Consider the following 16,312-nt stretch of genomic DNA (forward strand, 5'->3'; position numbering starts at 1 on the left):
TACCGTTTAGGTCAGTACTTCCCTAGACCGCGCCATCTACCACCAGCACCACCACCATCAGCTCCACTAGCACACTGGTGACGGCACAGCTGTTTGCACCACACTCTCATCACTAATTAACCTCAGCAGTGCCAAGACCAACTAAACGCGATGGAATTTTGTTTAATTTCAAAAGGGGCATATATATATTCATTCATTCATTGCCAGATGCCATGTATCCCAAACAGGGTGGCCAAGGGCTTAGAGTTAATTGTTTTACAGGGAGGGGCACTAATCCTCCACCAACCCCACTTGACACGTAGGGAGAACGATATGCCAACAGCATCTGGCGTTCCCAGGTGGTCACCCATCCAAGTACTAACCAGACCCAACGTTGCTTAACTTCGCTGATCTATCTATCTATCTATCTATCTATATATATATATATATATATATATATATATATATATATATCTATCTATCTATCTATCTATATATATATATATATATATATATATATATAAGGGCACTTTCTGTTTGTCTGCCTGTTTGTTCACGAATTGCTCCCTTCATTTTCATTTTACCTGGCCTTAACCTACATATCTGGAATCCTTATAACCAAGGGAAGGTTTCAGGGGGGTCAAAATTCAGATCTGGGTCATTTGAGGTGACTTGTTGAGTGTTCGCCTTTTTGGCCCTGGCAACGCCGGGTACCCCTGCAGCCCAGTTTTTGGCATGGAGACTCACATGACTTCCAATTCGGACATAGACTATGTGAGGCTGACTCCGAGGTCATTTGAAGTCACCGGTCGGAGGTCATTTTAGGTCGCCGGTAATAGTAAACAAGTACGCACAAATAGTGTGCGTTAGTCTGTGAAAGCTGAAATAGAAAGTTCACGGACCTCTTATAATCCCTCTTCAAAAGCATGAGAGGTAGATGGTCCTTCTGGAGTAGCAAGAATGACTGAACTAGAACAAATAGGATTGGAGTGTTCGACTTTTTGATCTTATGACCCAAGGAAGGTTTTAAAACCAAAAATACCGATGGTTTGAGGGAGGGGGCAGAGTAGTAAAAGTCAGATAAATAAGACGAGAGAGAGAGAGAGAGAGAGAGAGAGAGAGAGAGAGAGAGAGAGAGAGAAACCTGGACACATTGCTTTTAAAAGACCGGAGGTCACAGGCAGAAGGAGGTACAGACAGAGGAAAACAGAAGACAGAACCAGAGTTGACGTTGCATACATGAAGGACTGGGAGTATAAATTAACTTTTGCAATAGAGAGTTGGACAGAAAAGTGGTCAAAATTTACCAACAGACGGCTGCTACGCGCACGCCCTGATGGAGGGGCAATGTATGAAGTCAGTTCAGAAGAACAGTGACTATTGAAGTAGCGAAAGAAAGTACTGTATATAAAGATATCAGAGTACGGTGATGAGACAGAGCTGAAAAGGGTCAGTATGAGGATGAGAGGTGATGGGATGAAAAGCCGATGACTCTACCCTGTTGAGGAGAGCTTTCTTTAGGACTCCCCCCCCCCCACACACATGAGAGTTGTGCTTACAGGGGCGAATAAAACTCCTGCATGAAGTCAACGGCTGTGCTGGGGTAGAGAAGGTACGGAGTCAGCTTAGTATTCCTAATATCTGGGAGGCAGATATCGCAAGAATGGTAATATGATCTTTCCATCATAAACCCCGAGAGAATGAAACCTCAAGTCTGGGCGAAGAATTCTGCATTTTCAGTAATAGAAACTACTGCGAATGCCCAGTAGGACTACAGTGAGTGGAAATTTGCTGTCCGATTTGTCACCAACGAAACTAACTCCTTACACGATGCATTATCCCCATTTATTATTGCTGCTCAAAAACGATTTTATGCAGCTTACGAGAAACTTTATGATGCGTCTGAGTTAAGTATTTTCACCAACATCTCTTTCGTATTAAGGGAGCTCTCCTAAATTAAAACACACACGAGGTAAAGAACTAAGGTGGTTAAGCTTATTTATACCTTAAAAAGGCTGCCCCTAGCCACTTCACTCAGATGACGTGTTTTATATTTGAATATTGCTACAATCGATCATTGTACAGCCAAGTGACAGAGGACAGGCCCACGTAGAGGCGATTATTTTCTACTTTGTCATCTTTTTCCGTGTGAATGCCTCTGGCTAGAGACAGACAGACAGACAGATTGATGGACAGAGAGATAGGTAGATATAGTGACAGATTGTTTTTGCACCAAATGTTTCCCGGTACGTACATTTTGGGATCAAGAGTCTGCCTAATTTTAAACTTGTTGAAACAAACGGATGTCTAGCACCTCTTCCTAAGCGATTTATTTTTCGTATTATGCATTAAGTTCCTCTTGTAATTTTAGTTCAATCCTTCTGATATCGACATTGTGTAAATAACTTGGAGGGTTGTATTGAAGGTGTGATAGGCTAAACGAACTGCTAAGAAAGAGGCACTGAGATAGAACATTGAAGGCTTATGGTGCCAGTTGCTCGATGAGGAAGAGTTTTAACAAAAGAGAGCTGAGAGTGTAACTTAAAATAAATCGCCGAGATAAAGATGTTACGAAAGGCGATTTCAAAGTTTATGAGGTCAGATAAATCGCTGAGGGAGAAGTGCTGCGATGAGGTATTAAAGATGTAAGATGCCAAGTGGGTTGCTAAGGAAGGAGGAGTAACGCTAGGTCTCAGACAAATGAAAAGAAGCTCCTTTATCGCCACACATACCAGGCGCAACCAGTCTGAAGCGCCACCTCCACGGCCGCTTGCTCCTCTTACCTCGCCCGCACATCCACCTGAACCCGTACAAGTTACTACAGTGCACAGTGTACTGTATATATATATATATATATATATATATATATATATATATATATATATATATATATATATATATATATATATATATATATATATATATATATATATACAGTGTGTGTGTGTGTGTGTGTGTGTGTATGTTAATATAAAAGAAACTTACCCAGCACTTACTGTATTAATCCATTTAGGAGTTGGTTGTGGTGGTGGTAAAGCTGGTAGTTGGTGGTGGTAGTGATGGTGGTGGTGGTAATGATGGTAAGTGGTGATAATGGTTGTTGTGGTAATGATGGTAATTGGTGGTGGGGGTGCTTGTAATGGTGGTGGTACTACTAGAATATAGTAGTAGTAGTTGTTGGTAATGGTAATGTTGGTAGGTGCATGTGGTGGTGGTAATGATGGTGGTGCTGGTAATGGTCGTAGTTGGTGGTGGTGGTGGTGGTGTGCTGGTAATGGTGGTAGTTGGTCGTGGTGGTGATAATGGTGGTAGTTTGTGGTGATGATGGTAATGGTGGTAGTTGTTGTTGGTGGTGGTGGTGATGATGCTGGTAGATGGTGGTGGTGGTACAGGGGGTAGTTGGTGGTGGTGATGATAATGGTAGTAATTGGTGGTGGTGGTAATGGTAATGGTGGTAGTTGTTTGTAGTGGTGGTAATGGTAGTAGTTGTTTGTGGTGGTGGTGATAATGGTGGTAGTTGTTGTTGGTGGTGGTACGGGTGGTAGTTGTTGGTGGTGGTGGTAATGGTAGCAATTGGTGGTGGTGGTGATGGTAATGGTGGTAGTAGGTGGTGGTTGTGGTAATGGTGGTAGTTGGTGGTGGTTGTGGTAATGTTGGTAGTCGGTGGTAATGGTCGTAATGATGGTAGTTGGTGGTGATGGTGGTGGTGGTGCTGGTAGTGTTGGTAGTTATGGTTGGTGAAGGTAACGGTGGTAGTTGGTAGTGGTGGTGGTGATGGTAATGGTTGGTGGTAATGGTGGCAGCTGCTGGTGGTTGTGACATTTGGTTGGAGTTGATGGTGGTGGTGGTAATTCTGGTAATTGGTGGTGGTGGTGGTGGTAATGGTGGCAGTTGGTGGTGATGGTGGTAATGGTGGTATTTGGTTGTGGTGAAAGTAACGGTGGTAGTTATTGTTGTTGGTGATGATGTCGGTAGTGTTGGCAGTTGATGGTGGTGGTGGTAATGTTGGAAGTTATTGTTGATGGTGGTGGTAGTGATAATGATGGTCGTTGTAGTGGTAGTTGGTGGTGGTGATGGTGGTAGTTGGTGATGGTGTTAATGGTGGTGGTGGTGGTGGTAACGGTGGTAGTTGGTAGTGATAGTAATGGTGGTAGTTGGTGGTAATGGTGGTAGTTGGTGGTGGTGGTAATGATGGTAGTTGGTGGTAATGGTGATAATGGTGGTAGTTGGTGGTGGTAATGATGGTAGTTGGTGGTGGTGGTGATGGTGGTAGTTGGTGATGGTGTTAATGGTGGTGGTGGTGGTAAAGGTGGTAGTTGGTGGTGATGGTAATGGTGGTAGTTGGTGGTAATGGTGGTAGTTGGTGGTGGTGGTAATGATGGTTGTTGGTGGTAATGGTGATAATGGTGGTAGTTGATGGTGGTGGTAATGGTGGTAGTTGGTGGTGGTGGTGATGGTGGTAGTTGGTGGTGGTGGTAATGGTGGTAGTTGGTGGTGATGGTAATGATGGTAGTTGGTGGTAATGGTGGTAGTTGGTGGTGGTGGTGATGGTGGTAGTTGGTGGTAATGGTGGTACTTCGTGGTGGTGGTGGTAGTGGTAATGGTGGTAGTTGTTGTTGGTGAAGATAACGGTGGTAGTTGGTAGTGGTGATGGTGCTGATGGTGGTAGGTGGTAGTGGTGGTGGTAATGGAGGTAGGTGGTTGTGTTGGTGGGGTGGTGATAATTGTGGTAGTTGGTGGTAGTGATGGTAATTATGGTGGTTAATAGTGGTACTGATGGTGGTTAGTGGTAATAATTGCGGTGGTGATAATCCTGTTTGAGATCATGCAACCATTAATATTGGTGTAATCATCAAAATCCTTGGTGTGATCTTGAATTTGTCTCTCTTTTGTATTGTTTTTGTTTTTTCTTGGATGGAACTGTAATTGCGGGCTCCTAGCCTTTGCTTCCTCGTTACTCGCATAAAAAAAATCCTATAGATAATCTGTGTGTGTGTGTGTGTGTGTGTGTGTGTGTGTGTAAGCATTGGTGTAAGTCCTTAAAGTATCAAAAATTCCAGAAAGCAAGAGAGAAAGGAAGAACGAGTGTGGGGGGAGGAAGGAGGGGTTGAAGGGAAGGCAGGAGGAGAGAGGGGAAGGATAGGAGGGAGGAGGTAGGGGGGAAGTGGGAGGGGGATGCACGAGGAGGGATGAGGTAAGGTGGGAATGTGGGAAAGGGGGAAGGAGGAGGGAGGGGAGACAGAGGGGGAGAGGGGGATGAAGGAAGCGTGTTTTTCAGAGAGAAGGAAGCGGTGGAGGGAAGGAAGATAATGAGAGATTGAACGACATGGAGGGGAAAGGAAGAAAAGGAAATTGAGGAAAAAGAAAAAAAAAAGAGAGCCGGAAGGGGGTGGAGGAAAGGCGGGGAGGAGGAAGAAGGGACGTGAAGGGAGGGAGGTGGTAAAAACAGAATGGAGGGGGTGAGGGGAGAACTTGTGGGGTAAGGGAGGGAGGGAGAGAGGGAGGGGGATGGAACAAGTGGAGGGAAAGAATCTAGGGGGAGGTGGAATTCGCCGGCTTTTGGTCAGGCAGTCTGGCTTGAACTGTTGCTGGTGAAGTATGTCTAGAATTTTGGTAAGACATTTCCCTTATTCTTCCCTTTATTTGCTTTTATGGTGATGGTATTGATATTTCTTTGTAAACACTCCTGAGTACTTTTAAAGCTTACTCAGATAACAGAAATCTTCATAACTGAAAATAAATGGATAACAGAGCTGTGCGTGACTTTGAGTCTGTGTTGAAATAAGGCATAATGTGTGTGTGTGTGTGTGTGTGTGTGTGTGTGTGTGTGTGTGTGTGTGTGTGTGTGTGTGTGTGTGTGTGTGTGTGTGTGTGTGTGTGTGTGTGTGTGTGTGTGTGTGTGTGTGTGTGTGTGTGTGTGTGTGTGTGTGTGTGTGTGTGTGTGTGTGTGTGTGTGTGTGTGTGTGTGTGTGTGTGTGTGTGTGTGTGTGTGTGTGTGTGTGTGTGTGTGTGTGTGTGTGTGTGTGTGTGTGTGTGTGTGTGTGTGTGTGTGTGTGTGTGTGTGTGTGTGTGTGTGTGTGTGTGTGTGTGTGTGTGTGTGTGTGTGTGTGTGTGTGTGTGTGTGTGTGTGTGTGTGTGTGTGTGTGTGTGTGTGTGTGTGTGTGTGTGTGTGTGTGTGTGTGTGTGTGTGTGTGTGTGTGTGTGTGTGTGTGTGTGTGTGTGTGTGTGTGTGTGTGTGTGTGTGTGTGTGTGTGTGTGTGTGTGTGTGTGTGTGTGTGTGTGTGTGTGTGTGTGTGTGTGTGTGTGTGTGTGTGTGTGTGTGTGTGTGTGTGTGTGTGTGTGTGTGTGTGTGTGTGTGTGTGTGTGTGTGTGTGTGTGTGTGTGTGTGTGTGTGTGTGTGTGTGTGTGTGTGTGTGTGTGTGTGTGTGTGTGTGTGTGTGTGTGTGTGTGTGTGTGTGTGTGTGTGTGTGTGTGTGTGTGTGTGTGTGTGTGTGTGTGTGTGTGTGTGTGTGTGTGTGTGTGTGTGTGTGTGTGTGTGTGTGTGTGTGTGTGTGTGTGTGTGTGTGTGTGTGTGTGTGTGTGTGTGTGTGTGTGTGTGTGTGTGTGTGTGTGTGTGTGTGTGTGTGTGTGTGTGTGTGTGTGTGTGTGTGTGTGTGTGTGTGTGTGTGTGTGTGTGTGTGTGTGTGTGTGTGTGTGTGTGTGTGTGTGTGTGTGGAGCTCAGGTTTTGGGAGTGGAATTTTGGATTTCAATGTAAATTTTATGGTTATTTAATGGCTGATGATTATGTAGTTTTTGGTGTGATGGCTTCTAAGGATTTTTTTTTTTCATGTGTGGAGGCGAATTAGTGGCCGCCCTTTGAGTTTGAAGGGATTCTGCTGCAGAGGACTACCACCACCAATACAACTACCAGAACTACCACCACCACTACTAGTACAACAAAACCACAACCATTTCTTTGGAGGGAGCTTTTAATTAGATACTAATTTGGTGAGTATGCAAAAGGCTTTTCAGATTATTATTATTATTGTGTTTGCTCCGACAGAGAACCGAGTGGCAAGAGTGAAAGATGAGTTTTGGGCGAGAATAGAAGCATGCATGGACAAATTTGAGAGGAGCGCGAGAGTGCTTTTGATTGGAGACTTTGATTGGAGACATGAATGGCAAAGTTGGGAATGGACGAGTGGATGGAGTGGTTGGTCAGTGGGGTGTGCCAGCTGAAGTAGATGGGAATGGTAGTGCTTTGGTGGACATCTGTGCTGGAAAGGGGTTGGCAATAGCCAACACCTACGGTACTTTCGGCATAGGATGATCCACCGGTATACATGGAGAGTAATGAAGAGGATGGATGGTGAACTTCTTGAACGAAAGGCAATGATAGACTACGTGTGTGTGGATGAGTGAATGAGAAGACATGTGTTGGATGCAAGAGTGTGGAGAGGGTGGGGGAATGGAGTCTCGGACCATCACTTAGTGATGGCCAAGGTAAAGCTGCAAAGAAAATGGTTGAGGAGACGAAGGGGAAGACAAGAGGAAACAGCTCTTGTGAGAAGAGTGGAGAATTTGCAAGATAGTGAGAAAATGGCAGAGTGTAAGAGCATAGTGGAAGAAAGATTGGAAAGGTATGAGCTAGAGCAAATGGAAGGGGTGGAAGACGTATATAAGATATTTACGGAAGAGATAGGCGCAGCGTGTGAGGTGGTTTGTGGAGTGAGGAGGAGATGCAAGGGTATGCAAGGGACAGCATGGTGGAATGATGAGGTGAAACAAGCTGTGGAACAAAAGAAGAAGGCATATAGTGAATGGTTAGCGAGTAGAGGTAGGGGAGAAGATGAGAGAGAGAAGAGAGAGGTATATGTGAGCAGGAGAAGGGAGGTGAAGAGACTGGTGAAGGAGAGTAAGAAGAAAGTGGATGATGAGTTTGGGAGGAATCTGAGTGTGAAATGGAGGGAGAGTAAGAAATTGTTTTGGAAGGAAGTAAAGAAAGTAAGGCAGTGTGAAAGGGGAATAGTAGGGGAGTGAAAGATAGGAATAATAGACTGTTGGTGGAGAAGAGAGAGAAATTGAGGAGATGGAAGGAGCACTTTGAGGATTTGTTGAATGTAGAGAGTGACAGCAGTGCGAGTATAAGTGGTTGGGGAATGGCTGGGCGAAGAAGAGATGAGAGGAGGGAGGAAGAGATCAGTAGGGCGGAAATAGTGGAAGCAATGAAGAAGATCAAGTTGGGAAAGGCCCCAGGAATTGATGGAGTGTGCGGTGAAATGCTGAGGTATGGGAGTGAAATTGTTGTGGAGTGGATATGAAAGTTGTGTAGATTGGCTTGGGAAGAGGGAAGGGTTCCTGAGGACTGGAAGTCAGGTATAACTGTTCGTTTATACAAAGGAAAAAGGGAGAGAGAAGTATGTGGTAACCATAGGGGTATTTGCCTTCTTAGTGTGACTGGTAAAATATATGGTAGAATACTCATTGATAGGGTTAGGCATACGACAGAGGAGCTAGTAGGAGAAGAACAAAGGGGATTTAGGAAGGGAAAAGGGTGTGTAGATCAGATATTTTTTCTAAGATGTTTAGTGGAGAAGTATCTAGAGAAGGGAAAGAAAGTGTATGCTGCCTTCATGGACTTGGAGTAAGCTTATGACAGAATAGATAGGCAAGGTATGTGGAAGGTATTAAGAATATATGGAGCGGAGGGGAAATTGTTGAGTGCTGTGAAGAATATGTACGAAGGAGCTAGGGCTACGGTGCGAGTGGATGGTGAGCTGAGCGAGTTCTTTGATCTCAATGTGGGACTGAAACAGGGTTGTGTGATGTCTCCATGGCTGTTTAATATACTGTATACATGGATGGGGTTGTAAAGGAGGTGCAAGGTAGGGGAGTGGATGTGGGGATGGCCCTAATGAATGAGGGTGAGATTTGGAAGATTCCGGTGTTGCTGTTTGCTTATGATACAGTATTGTTAAGTGAAGATGAATGGGAGTTGCAAGGTTTGGTTTATGAATTTGGGACAGTGTGTAGGAGGAGGAAGCAGAAAGTTAATGTAAACAAAAGTAAGAAGTTATGGTGTCTGAGAGGAATGAAGTCACAGAATGTACAGTGAGGTTGGATGGTGAGGATATGGAGAATGTGAGTCCATTCAAGTACTTGGGTAATGTGATGAGTAAGGATGGAACTTTGGGGGATGAAGTGCGTGAAAGGGTACAGCAGGGTAGGAAGGTTGATGGTTCACTGAAAGCAGTGATGAGAAATAGGGAGGTGAGTGTGGAATTTAAGAAGTCACTGCATGATAGTATTGTGATCCCTACCCTGACGTATGGAAGCGAGGCGTGGACCTTGCAAGAAGGGAACAAGTCAAGAGTGAGAGCAATGGAAATAAGTTACTTGAGAGGAGCATGTGGAGTGACATGGAGGGACAGGTTGACGAATGAAGAAGTGAAGGAACGTTGTGGGGTGGATATGAGTGTGGTTGAGAAGATTAGGAGAAATACACTGAGGTGGTTTGGACATGTGGAGGGAATGGAGAATGAAGACTGACTAAGAGGGTGTATGTAGGTGAGCTGGAGGAGGGAGAGGGAGGGGTAGACCGAGGATGAGGTGGAGGGATGGAGTTGAGAGGTATATGAGGGAGAGGGGGTGAGTTGGGGAGAGGGTAGTCAAATGATGGGTGACAGAGCGACTTGGAGGCGTTTTGTATGCGATCACCGTTTGTGGGATTAGGGCGTCGGGCTATAGATAGATGGATAGATTATTATTATTATTATTATTATTATTATTATGAATGCTTCTTCCAAAGTCCGTACCTTCTTTACCCCGGCACAGTTGACTTTTTACTCGGGTTTTATTCGCCCCTGTGTAGAGTACAACTCTCATGTGTGGGGAGGCTCCCCACATACAGCTCTTCTCAGCAGGACGGAGTCAAAGGCTTTTCGTCCCATTAACTCTTCTCTTACTGGCTCCCTTCACCCTCTGTCTCTTCGCTGCACTGTTGCATCTTTATCTCTTTTCTATCGTTACTTCCATGGTCGCTGCTCCTCTGAACTGTCTGCTTGCATCTTCCACCTCTACGACGGGTGCCTAGCACCCGTCTAACAACAAACTCTCATCCCTTTTCTGTCCAACTCTCTAATGCAAGAGTTAACCGTTACTCCCAGTCCTTCATTTATGCAACAGGTCAGCTCTGGAACCGTCTTCATCTGTTTGTATTTCCTACTTCCTATGACCTCCAGTCTTTCAAACGCAGTGTGTCTAGGCATCTCGAAATGAACCGATCTTTAATTTGGCTCTCTTTTGTATTGTTTTTGTTTTTTTCTTGGAGGGAACTGTTATGCGGCCTCCAAGCCTTTGGTTCCCTCTTCCTCGCATTAAAAAAAAAAAAAAAAAATGGCTTTTCTGGAAAGTTTAGGTATATTGTCCTAATGTTCACAAATTCGAAAAATCATATGGTATAGCAATTCTAACAATGATCCCAAGCCCCTTTTTAGTTAGTTTATGGCCAAGTGTAGTCAGACTGCGATGATAATTTTGACTTGTAACCAGGGAGGCATAAGGAACTCATGACCCAGACTCTTCATAAAGATCGCCTGCCCCCTTTGTTCGTTGATGGCCAAGTGTACAGTAGTCAGACTGGAAGGGGAATTTAGACTATAGGTCTTTCACAATAACTTGACCCAGATTTTCGTTCTTTTGTAACTTATTTCACATAGCTCAAAGGCAGAAAGACAGTATTATGGCTCTACATTCTACATTCTTCCCATAACACTTCATGACTATCATTCTAGTATTAATCAAGTATTACAACCTGGCATTCAAGATGAAGAGACGGCAACGTTAGGCCAAGTTAGAGTAAAATGCGGTATGGTAACCAAGGACTTATTCCTAACTCATGAAACTACGGCTCATGAAAGTCCATGCAACCACATCTTCGTATTTTTTTGTGGGAGTGACTCTTTGTCAGAAGACCCGGCTTTAGATCTAAAAAGGACAACTCAAGACTTTGAATACTTTGCTGTAACAAAAAATTATTTGAATGTGACTTTATGCTCTTCACTTCTAAACTATCTCATCATCTTGAATTCTGAGTTGTAACAGTAGATGAATACTTGGATATGATCACGAAGTGTTGCGGAAAGGATAACTAGCTGAGGCATTATCTGCCAATGAAGTTCAGTATGTGAAATGGGCTGCATAAGGCAAAATCTAGGGCAAGTAGAGAGTAGAAGTATTAGTGTTCTCTATTGTATAATTCCCTACTTAACGTAAATAATTTGTACTATATTTCTGCAAACATTGCAGTGGTGCTCCTCTAGTGGCCCTGGGTTCGTCTAGGTGAAAACGAAATATCAAGATAACCTAGTTTGCGAGAGGGCAGCCTAATTCTGGTTCAAAGGAGCGATGGGAGGCTGCCAGGAGAACGTAGTGAGGGGCCTTTACTGCTTGGAGGAGGGTGGCAGAAGTCTGTTAAGGTAAGTGTAGTACTGTAAACAATTTCTTTTAACCTGATAACTTCCCGTATCAATTTCAAATGTTAGTGTAGTCAGGTAAGTATGGAAGGCTGAACTGACCAAGGACTCTCATTCCTACGTTATAACCAAGGATTAGATGGCGGGATGGAATGGAGAAAGATGGGAGGGGGGAGGGGAGATGTGAGTTGGAGGGAGGGCAGCCAAATGGCAGAGGACAGGGCAAAGTGGAGGCATTTTGTCTGTGGCCACCCCTGCAGGATTATGCTGTATGACGATAGGTAACTGAATTCAAGTAACCACGCAGTGTTGATGTGGGAGTGTTTCTGTCCAGTGAAAATTGGTTATAGTAACCAAGGAGATTTATTCCTACCTCTGTAACTATAAAGTTAATGAAATTTTGTGTAGTCAGCCATGTACTAACGTTCTGCGAGTGGACCATTTCCATCAGGTAATCTCTAATGGTAAGATGATTTTTATTCACGGTTAAGAAACTGAAATGAGATGGAGGTAGTTTTTGCCTTAATTTGGTATAGATTCTTATCCTTTTGTAGTTTAATATTGCTTAATGCCAGAATGGCACTACCTTGCTCATATGCCTTTGCCATAGCACTTGTTTGAGTAACATAACTGTTAACCTTATGCTGATGTTAAAGTTAACAGAAATTACAATAGACCATGCAGGAAATATTAAAGAAAGGTTGTGATTGAAACTTAGACCTAACTGTTTTATCCAGTGTGGGTGAGGGCAGAGCTAATATTAATATGCAGATGCAGTCCGAAATTTAATGTGGTCCATTTCAATGGGTATATGAGGACGATGGAGGATAAGAGTGGAGGGTGAGATGAGAACGTTTAGGGTAGAGTTGAGAGGAAGGGGTAGACTGAGAAGGTTTGGGAATGTGGAGAGGATGGAGGATGGCATGAGGGCATAGTTGAAAGGAAGGTGTAGACTGAGAAGGGGTAGATTTAGATGGTTTGGGAGGAAGGATGACACCTGAATGTATTGCTGTTTTGATAACGAGTAGATTGAGATGGCTTGGGGGTGTGGAGATGGAGGATGACAACTGGGTGCAGTGGGTGAGATGGGTGAATGTTGAGGGTAGAGTTGTGAGGGAGACTGAAAAAGAAATGGGATGGTCATAATGTGATCTTGGATAAGGGGCTGAACAGAGAAGCTGTTGATCAAGCAGCATGGAGAACTGCCATTAGGTGGCCTTAGCTGATATATGCAAGCTTCTTGGGGCCTTTATAAATGAAAGAAGGAAGGAAATTTTGATCAGTTGTCATTCTGATCACTTAGGTGGGTAAAGAGGGTGAGATATAAATCTAAATTTCCCCTAATGTTTTCTCAATACTTGTTTTTTGCACCCTGCCTCACCCCATCATTAGGTGGAAAAGATTGGGATCAAGGAAAATTAAGATTGTCACTAGATGGTTCGCAATTTGCAATGGCTTAACTTTAATAGAGACGTAGCTTTATACTGTATAGGAATAAATTCATTGACTACTAGGCAAATTTTAGTGTGAATATTTTTCAGTGAGGCTTATTTACTAGAGCCATTAACTCTGTCATGGATTCATGCTTATCTGCTTATGATTCTGGGGGACTTTGAGCTGAAACTACCTTTCTGCAGTCCAATATCTTCGTTCTAAGGGATAGGTACGGAATATTAACTGACAGACTCCTCGAGATGGACGGGCTAGTCTTCAGTAACGTCCTACAGTATAAGATTTTAGTGAGGTGGCACTGTCATTGTAGTTAAAGGGTTAGAGTTCTGAAGCACATTTGTACTTCAGGACAGTTGGAGGGTAGGGATAGCTTGATAGCAGATATCACCAGGGTTCTTTCCCACGGCGAGATTAAAAGAATTATGGGGAGGTTTGGCTGGTAGATGGACGTCGCAACGCTTCACCCGGGGTGCACAGCGTCACCATGCGTTAGCTCCCTGTCAGCTCCAGTAACGTTTTGGTGTGTGATACTGAATATACAGTACTCCAGTCTTATGAGTCTGTTTCTGGTGCATCAGTCATCCTGAGAACGCCGTATTTTCATAAAGGTAACGAAAATTATTCTGACTGTCATAATGCACATTTTTTGCGTGTGACCCACTCAGTACGATTCCTGAACTTTAGATTGTCAAACAATTCTGTCCCTTTTACTGTATCTAAAGCGTTTGAAGGAATGACTGAAAACTTATAATAGGAGAATACGAGGGCAAATAAACACCAGAAGTTTTATTCACACTTGTTTTTGGCTTCATTAACCAATTTGTGCCTAGTGTCCTAAATATAGTACCGAAATGGGCATTTTCAAGGTTAATAAAGAAGGGAACCCCGGGGTAGGGACCTATGAGCTTCGCGACTACGTGAGCCGACAGGCGGAGGGCGGTACGCATAGTATCCTGCCAGCACAATCCCTTGCACAGGAACCCTGGGAGCTAATGGATTAATGTGCTGCCTGGTCAGAACAGTACATCATTCTTCTTGTTAGTGTCCCAAATGCACGCTAGTACTGCAACGCTATTCCTTTGCAAATATAGTTGATTCATTTTAAGTAGGAGATTTCTGTCTTTTAGCTCTTTTAGCTGGTTATTTCACGTAGTTCAGTGGCAGAAAATGACAATAAGGTGGCTCATCATCAATTTCATATCACTTATTCGGGACTAGCATCATATTCTAGCATTAATCTCTTGTTACACATCAGCTTTCAAGTTGGAGAGATGGCAGTTTTACGCTTAATTAAAGTTAGTAGAGTATTGTTGCATGCAAAACACTAGTAAATTTTAAACGCCTCGTGTTATTCGCTTCATTGTTGATCCAGTGACCGTATTCATAAGCTTTCTTGAGCCGAAGCTGTATATAAGACTGTTTGATCTCTACACGTAATACTACCAAATTCACTTCGCTACTAAAGGGAAAACTATAACAAAGCATAATTATTCCTGATTATAGGTAAATGTTATGTACGCGTTTTGTCGCAGCGGATGGCCAAGAATCCTTTATTAAAACTTGGCGAGGTTGAAATGCGTGAATGATTCACAGTGGCAAGTGGATGAAATGGGACGGAGGGAGAACACGAACAAGAGCTTAGTTTCTTTGTTTACTTAACGTTTTGAGCTCATTCTCAGAGAGACGGCTGGGGAAATGGAAGATAAATGAAAAAAAAAAATAAAGAAAAAAAAGTAACTTCCTGTGTTTTCCCTCCAGCCAACTTCATCCTCACTTTCTTTCACGTGCTTCGTTTTCCTCATGTTGAACACTACTTATGTATTTATTTGTCATGTAGAAAAGAATATTTTTCTTCATATAATCTTTTATATACATTGCTAAGAGCGAATAATACTCACAATAAGATGTGGTGATGAATAAAAAACTTTGAATTAGTGGAAGAGTCTAAGCATCAGTGATAGAAGAAAGAGGTAAACATGGAAAAGAGGAGGTGGTTAAGAATGTCTGCGGCATGTAAAGTGGACGGGGCTATGAAGGTCTTCATACAAAACAGACAACTCAGTACAGTGGCTGCAAGACGATGCATCAAGGGTGTGTTACTGTCCACATATGTATATGAGTGTAATATACTGGTATGGCATACAGTAAGTCTGAAAAGTCAAACGTGAGAGAAATGGAAATGAGAACGTCAAAGGAAATGTCGCTTGAGTAGGGAGAATGCGATTTAAAAGAAAAAAACACTTTAATAAACACAGGGCAGAAGAGTGTGTGACCTGTATCAAACTGTACTGCTAACAGTACTAATATTTCTGAATTTTTTTTTACTACTACAGTATTTGAGAGTTCTGCCTACACGATATATTATGGGAAAATAGGGTTACGCTGATGACAGTGATCATGAGGATGGTATAATACTGCTCTAATTATACATAGCAGTTTCTGTCAAACATACTAATAAACTAAAATAGGCCCAACTGGCAGTCTACGTGCTTTGATATTCCTTCATCGTTAATCTGTAACTTTTTTTACTGACATATATTCAGGCACTGGCTGATGAAGTAAGGATGATGTTTCGGTTCTTGTTTTTTTGCTTTTTTGCCAAGACTCTTCATCTTGTTGTTGCTCTTGCTCTTGACTCTGCTGTTGGTGTTGTCGGCGTTGGTGAAGGATGTGTGCGACGGGTAGGAGGACACCCACCACAACACTGAACAGCAAACAGGCAGCAACAAAACACAGACTTGCCACGTAGCTGTCGGTCACGTCACGCACCACACCTGAGGGATAATAGTCATCAGGTTTTTATACACACATGGTTTGGAGACGATTGGTTGTTTATGAATACGTTTAACTGGTGTTCTGGTATGGAGTATGCTAACATGGTCATTTAAATGTACAGCTATAATAGTAAACTTGAAACTGCTTGCCATCAGCTATATCCTATCTCTGCTCCCATTACATGGGTTGTGCAGGACCCCCCTAATTATAAGAGAAGGAAATAAAGGTAACTATTAGCAAATTGCCATATGTATAGGGTCACAACGAACCATTCACTGCTCGAACAATATTTTATTTCCATCTATTCGAAAACAGTTGCACCCTTGCAATACATACACATAAATTACGTAAATGGTATAGTACCAACATGTGTACTGCAGCTGACAGGAAGAAAACAAAGAAAAGTTAAAGATTATCTTCTAACTTGATGAAAATAAATAATTTAAAAGATTCTTTTATGATCCATGGTTGTTTATAGTCACATAAGAGATTTTCATATCGTTCTAAAGACTGGATCAATTAGGATCAAGCATTTCCCTCTTAGAGTTCTATCTATCTATCTGTCCATATATTTATCTACCTACTGCCAGACACCATAATCCCGTGAGGGGTGGCCTCAAAGAAATCGCCTCCACGTCGTTGTCCTCTGCCA

The 16,312-nt window shown here is 43.1% G+C and overlaps 1 protein-coding gene across 1 annotated transcript in view; it reads right to left on the bottom strand.

The window, feature by feature from the left end:
- Nucleotides 1-22: 22 nt before the first annotated feature.
- Nucleotides 23-16,312, bottom strand: part of LOC145407252 (monocarboxylate transporter 13-like) — a 28,951-nt gene continuing 12,661 nt past the window's right edge. Inside the window, exons 6-7 of the mRNA XM_080278285.1 lie at nt 15,485-15,659; nt 23-89 (exon numbers count right to left, since the gene is read on the bottom strand). Of these exons, the coding sequence (XP_080134411.1) occupies nt 23-89; nt 15,485-15,659 (242 nt within the window). The remainder of the gene's footprint in view (nt 90-15,484; nt 15,660-16,312) is intronic.

The sequence above is a fragment of the Coenobita brevimanus genome, chromosome 72 (assembly GCF_032717465.1).
Source record: "Coenobita brevimanus isolate Jiangsu-jjx chromosome 72, ASM3271746v2, whole genome shotgun sequence".
Taxonomy (NCBI): Eukaryota; Metazoa; Arthropoda; class Malacostraca; order Decapoda; family Coenobitidae; genus Coenobita; species Coenobita brevimanus.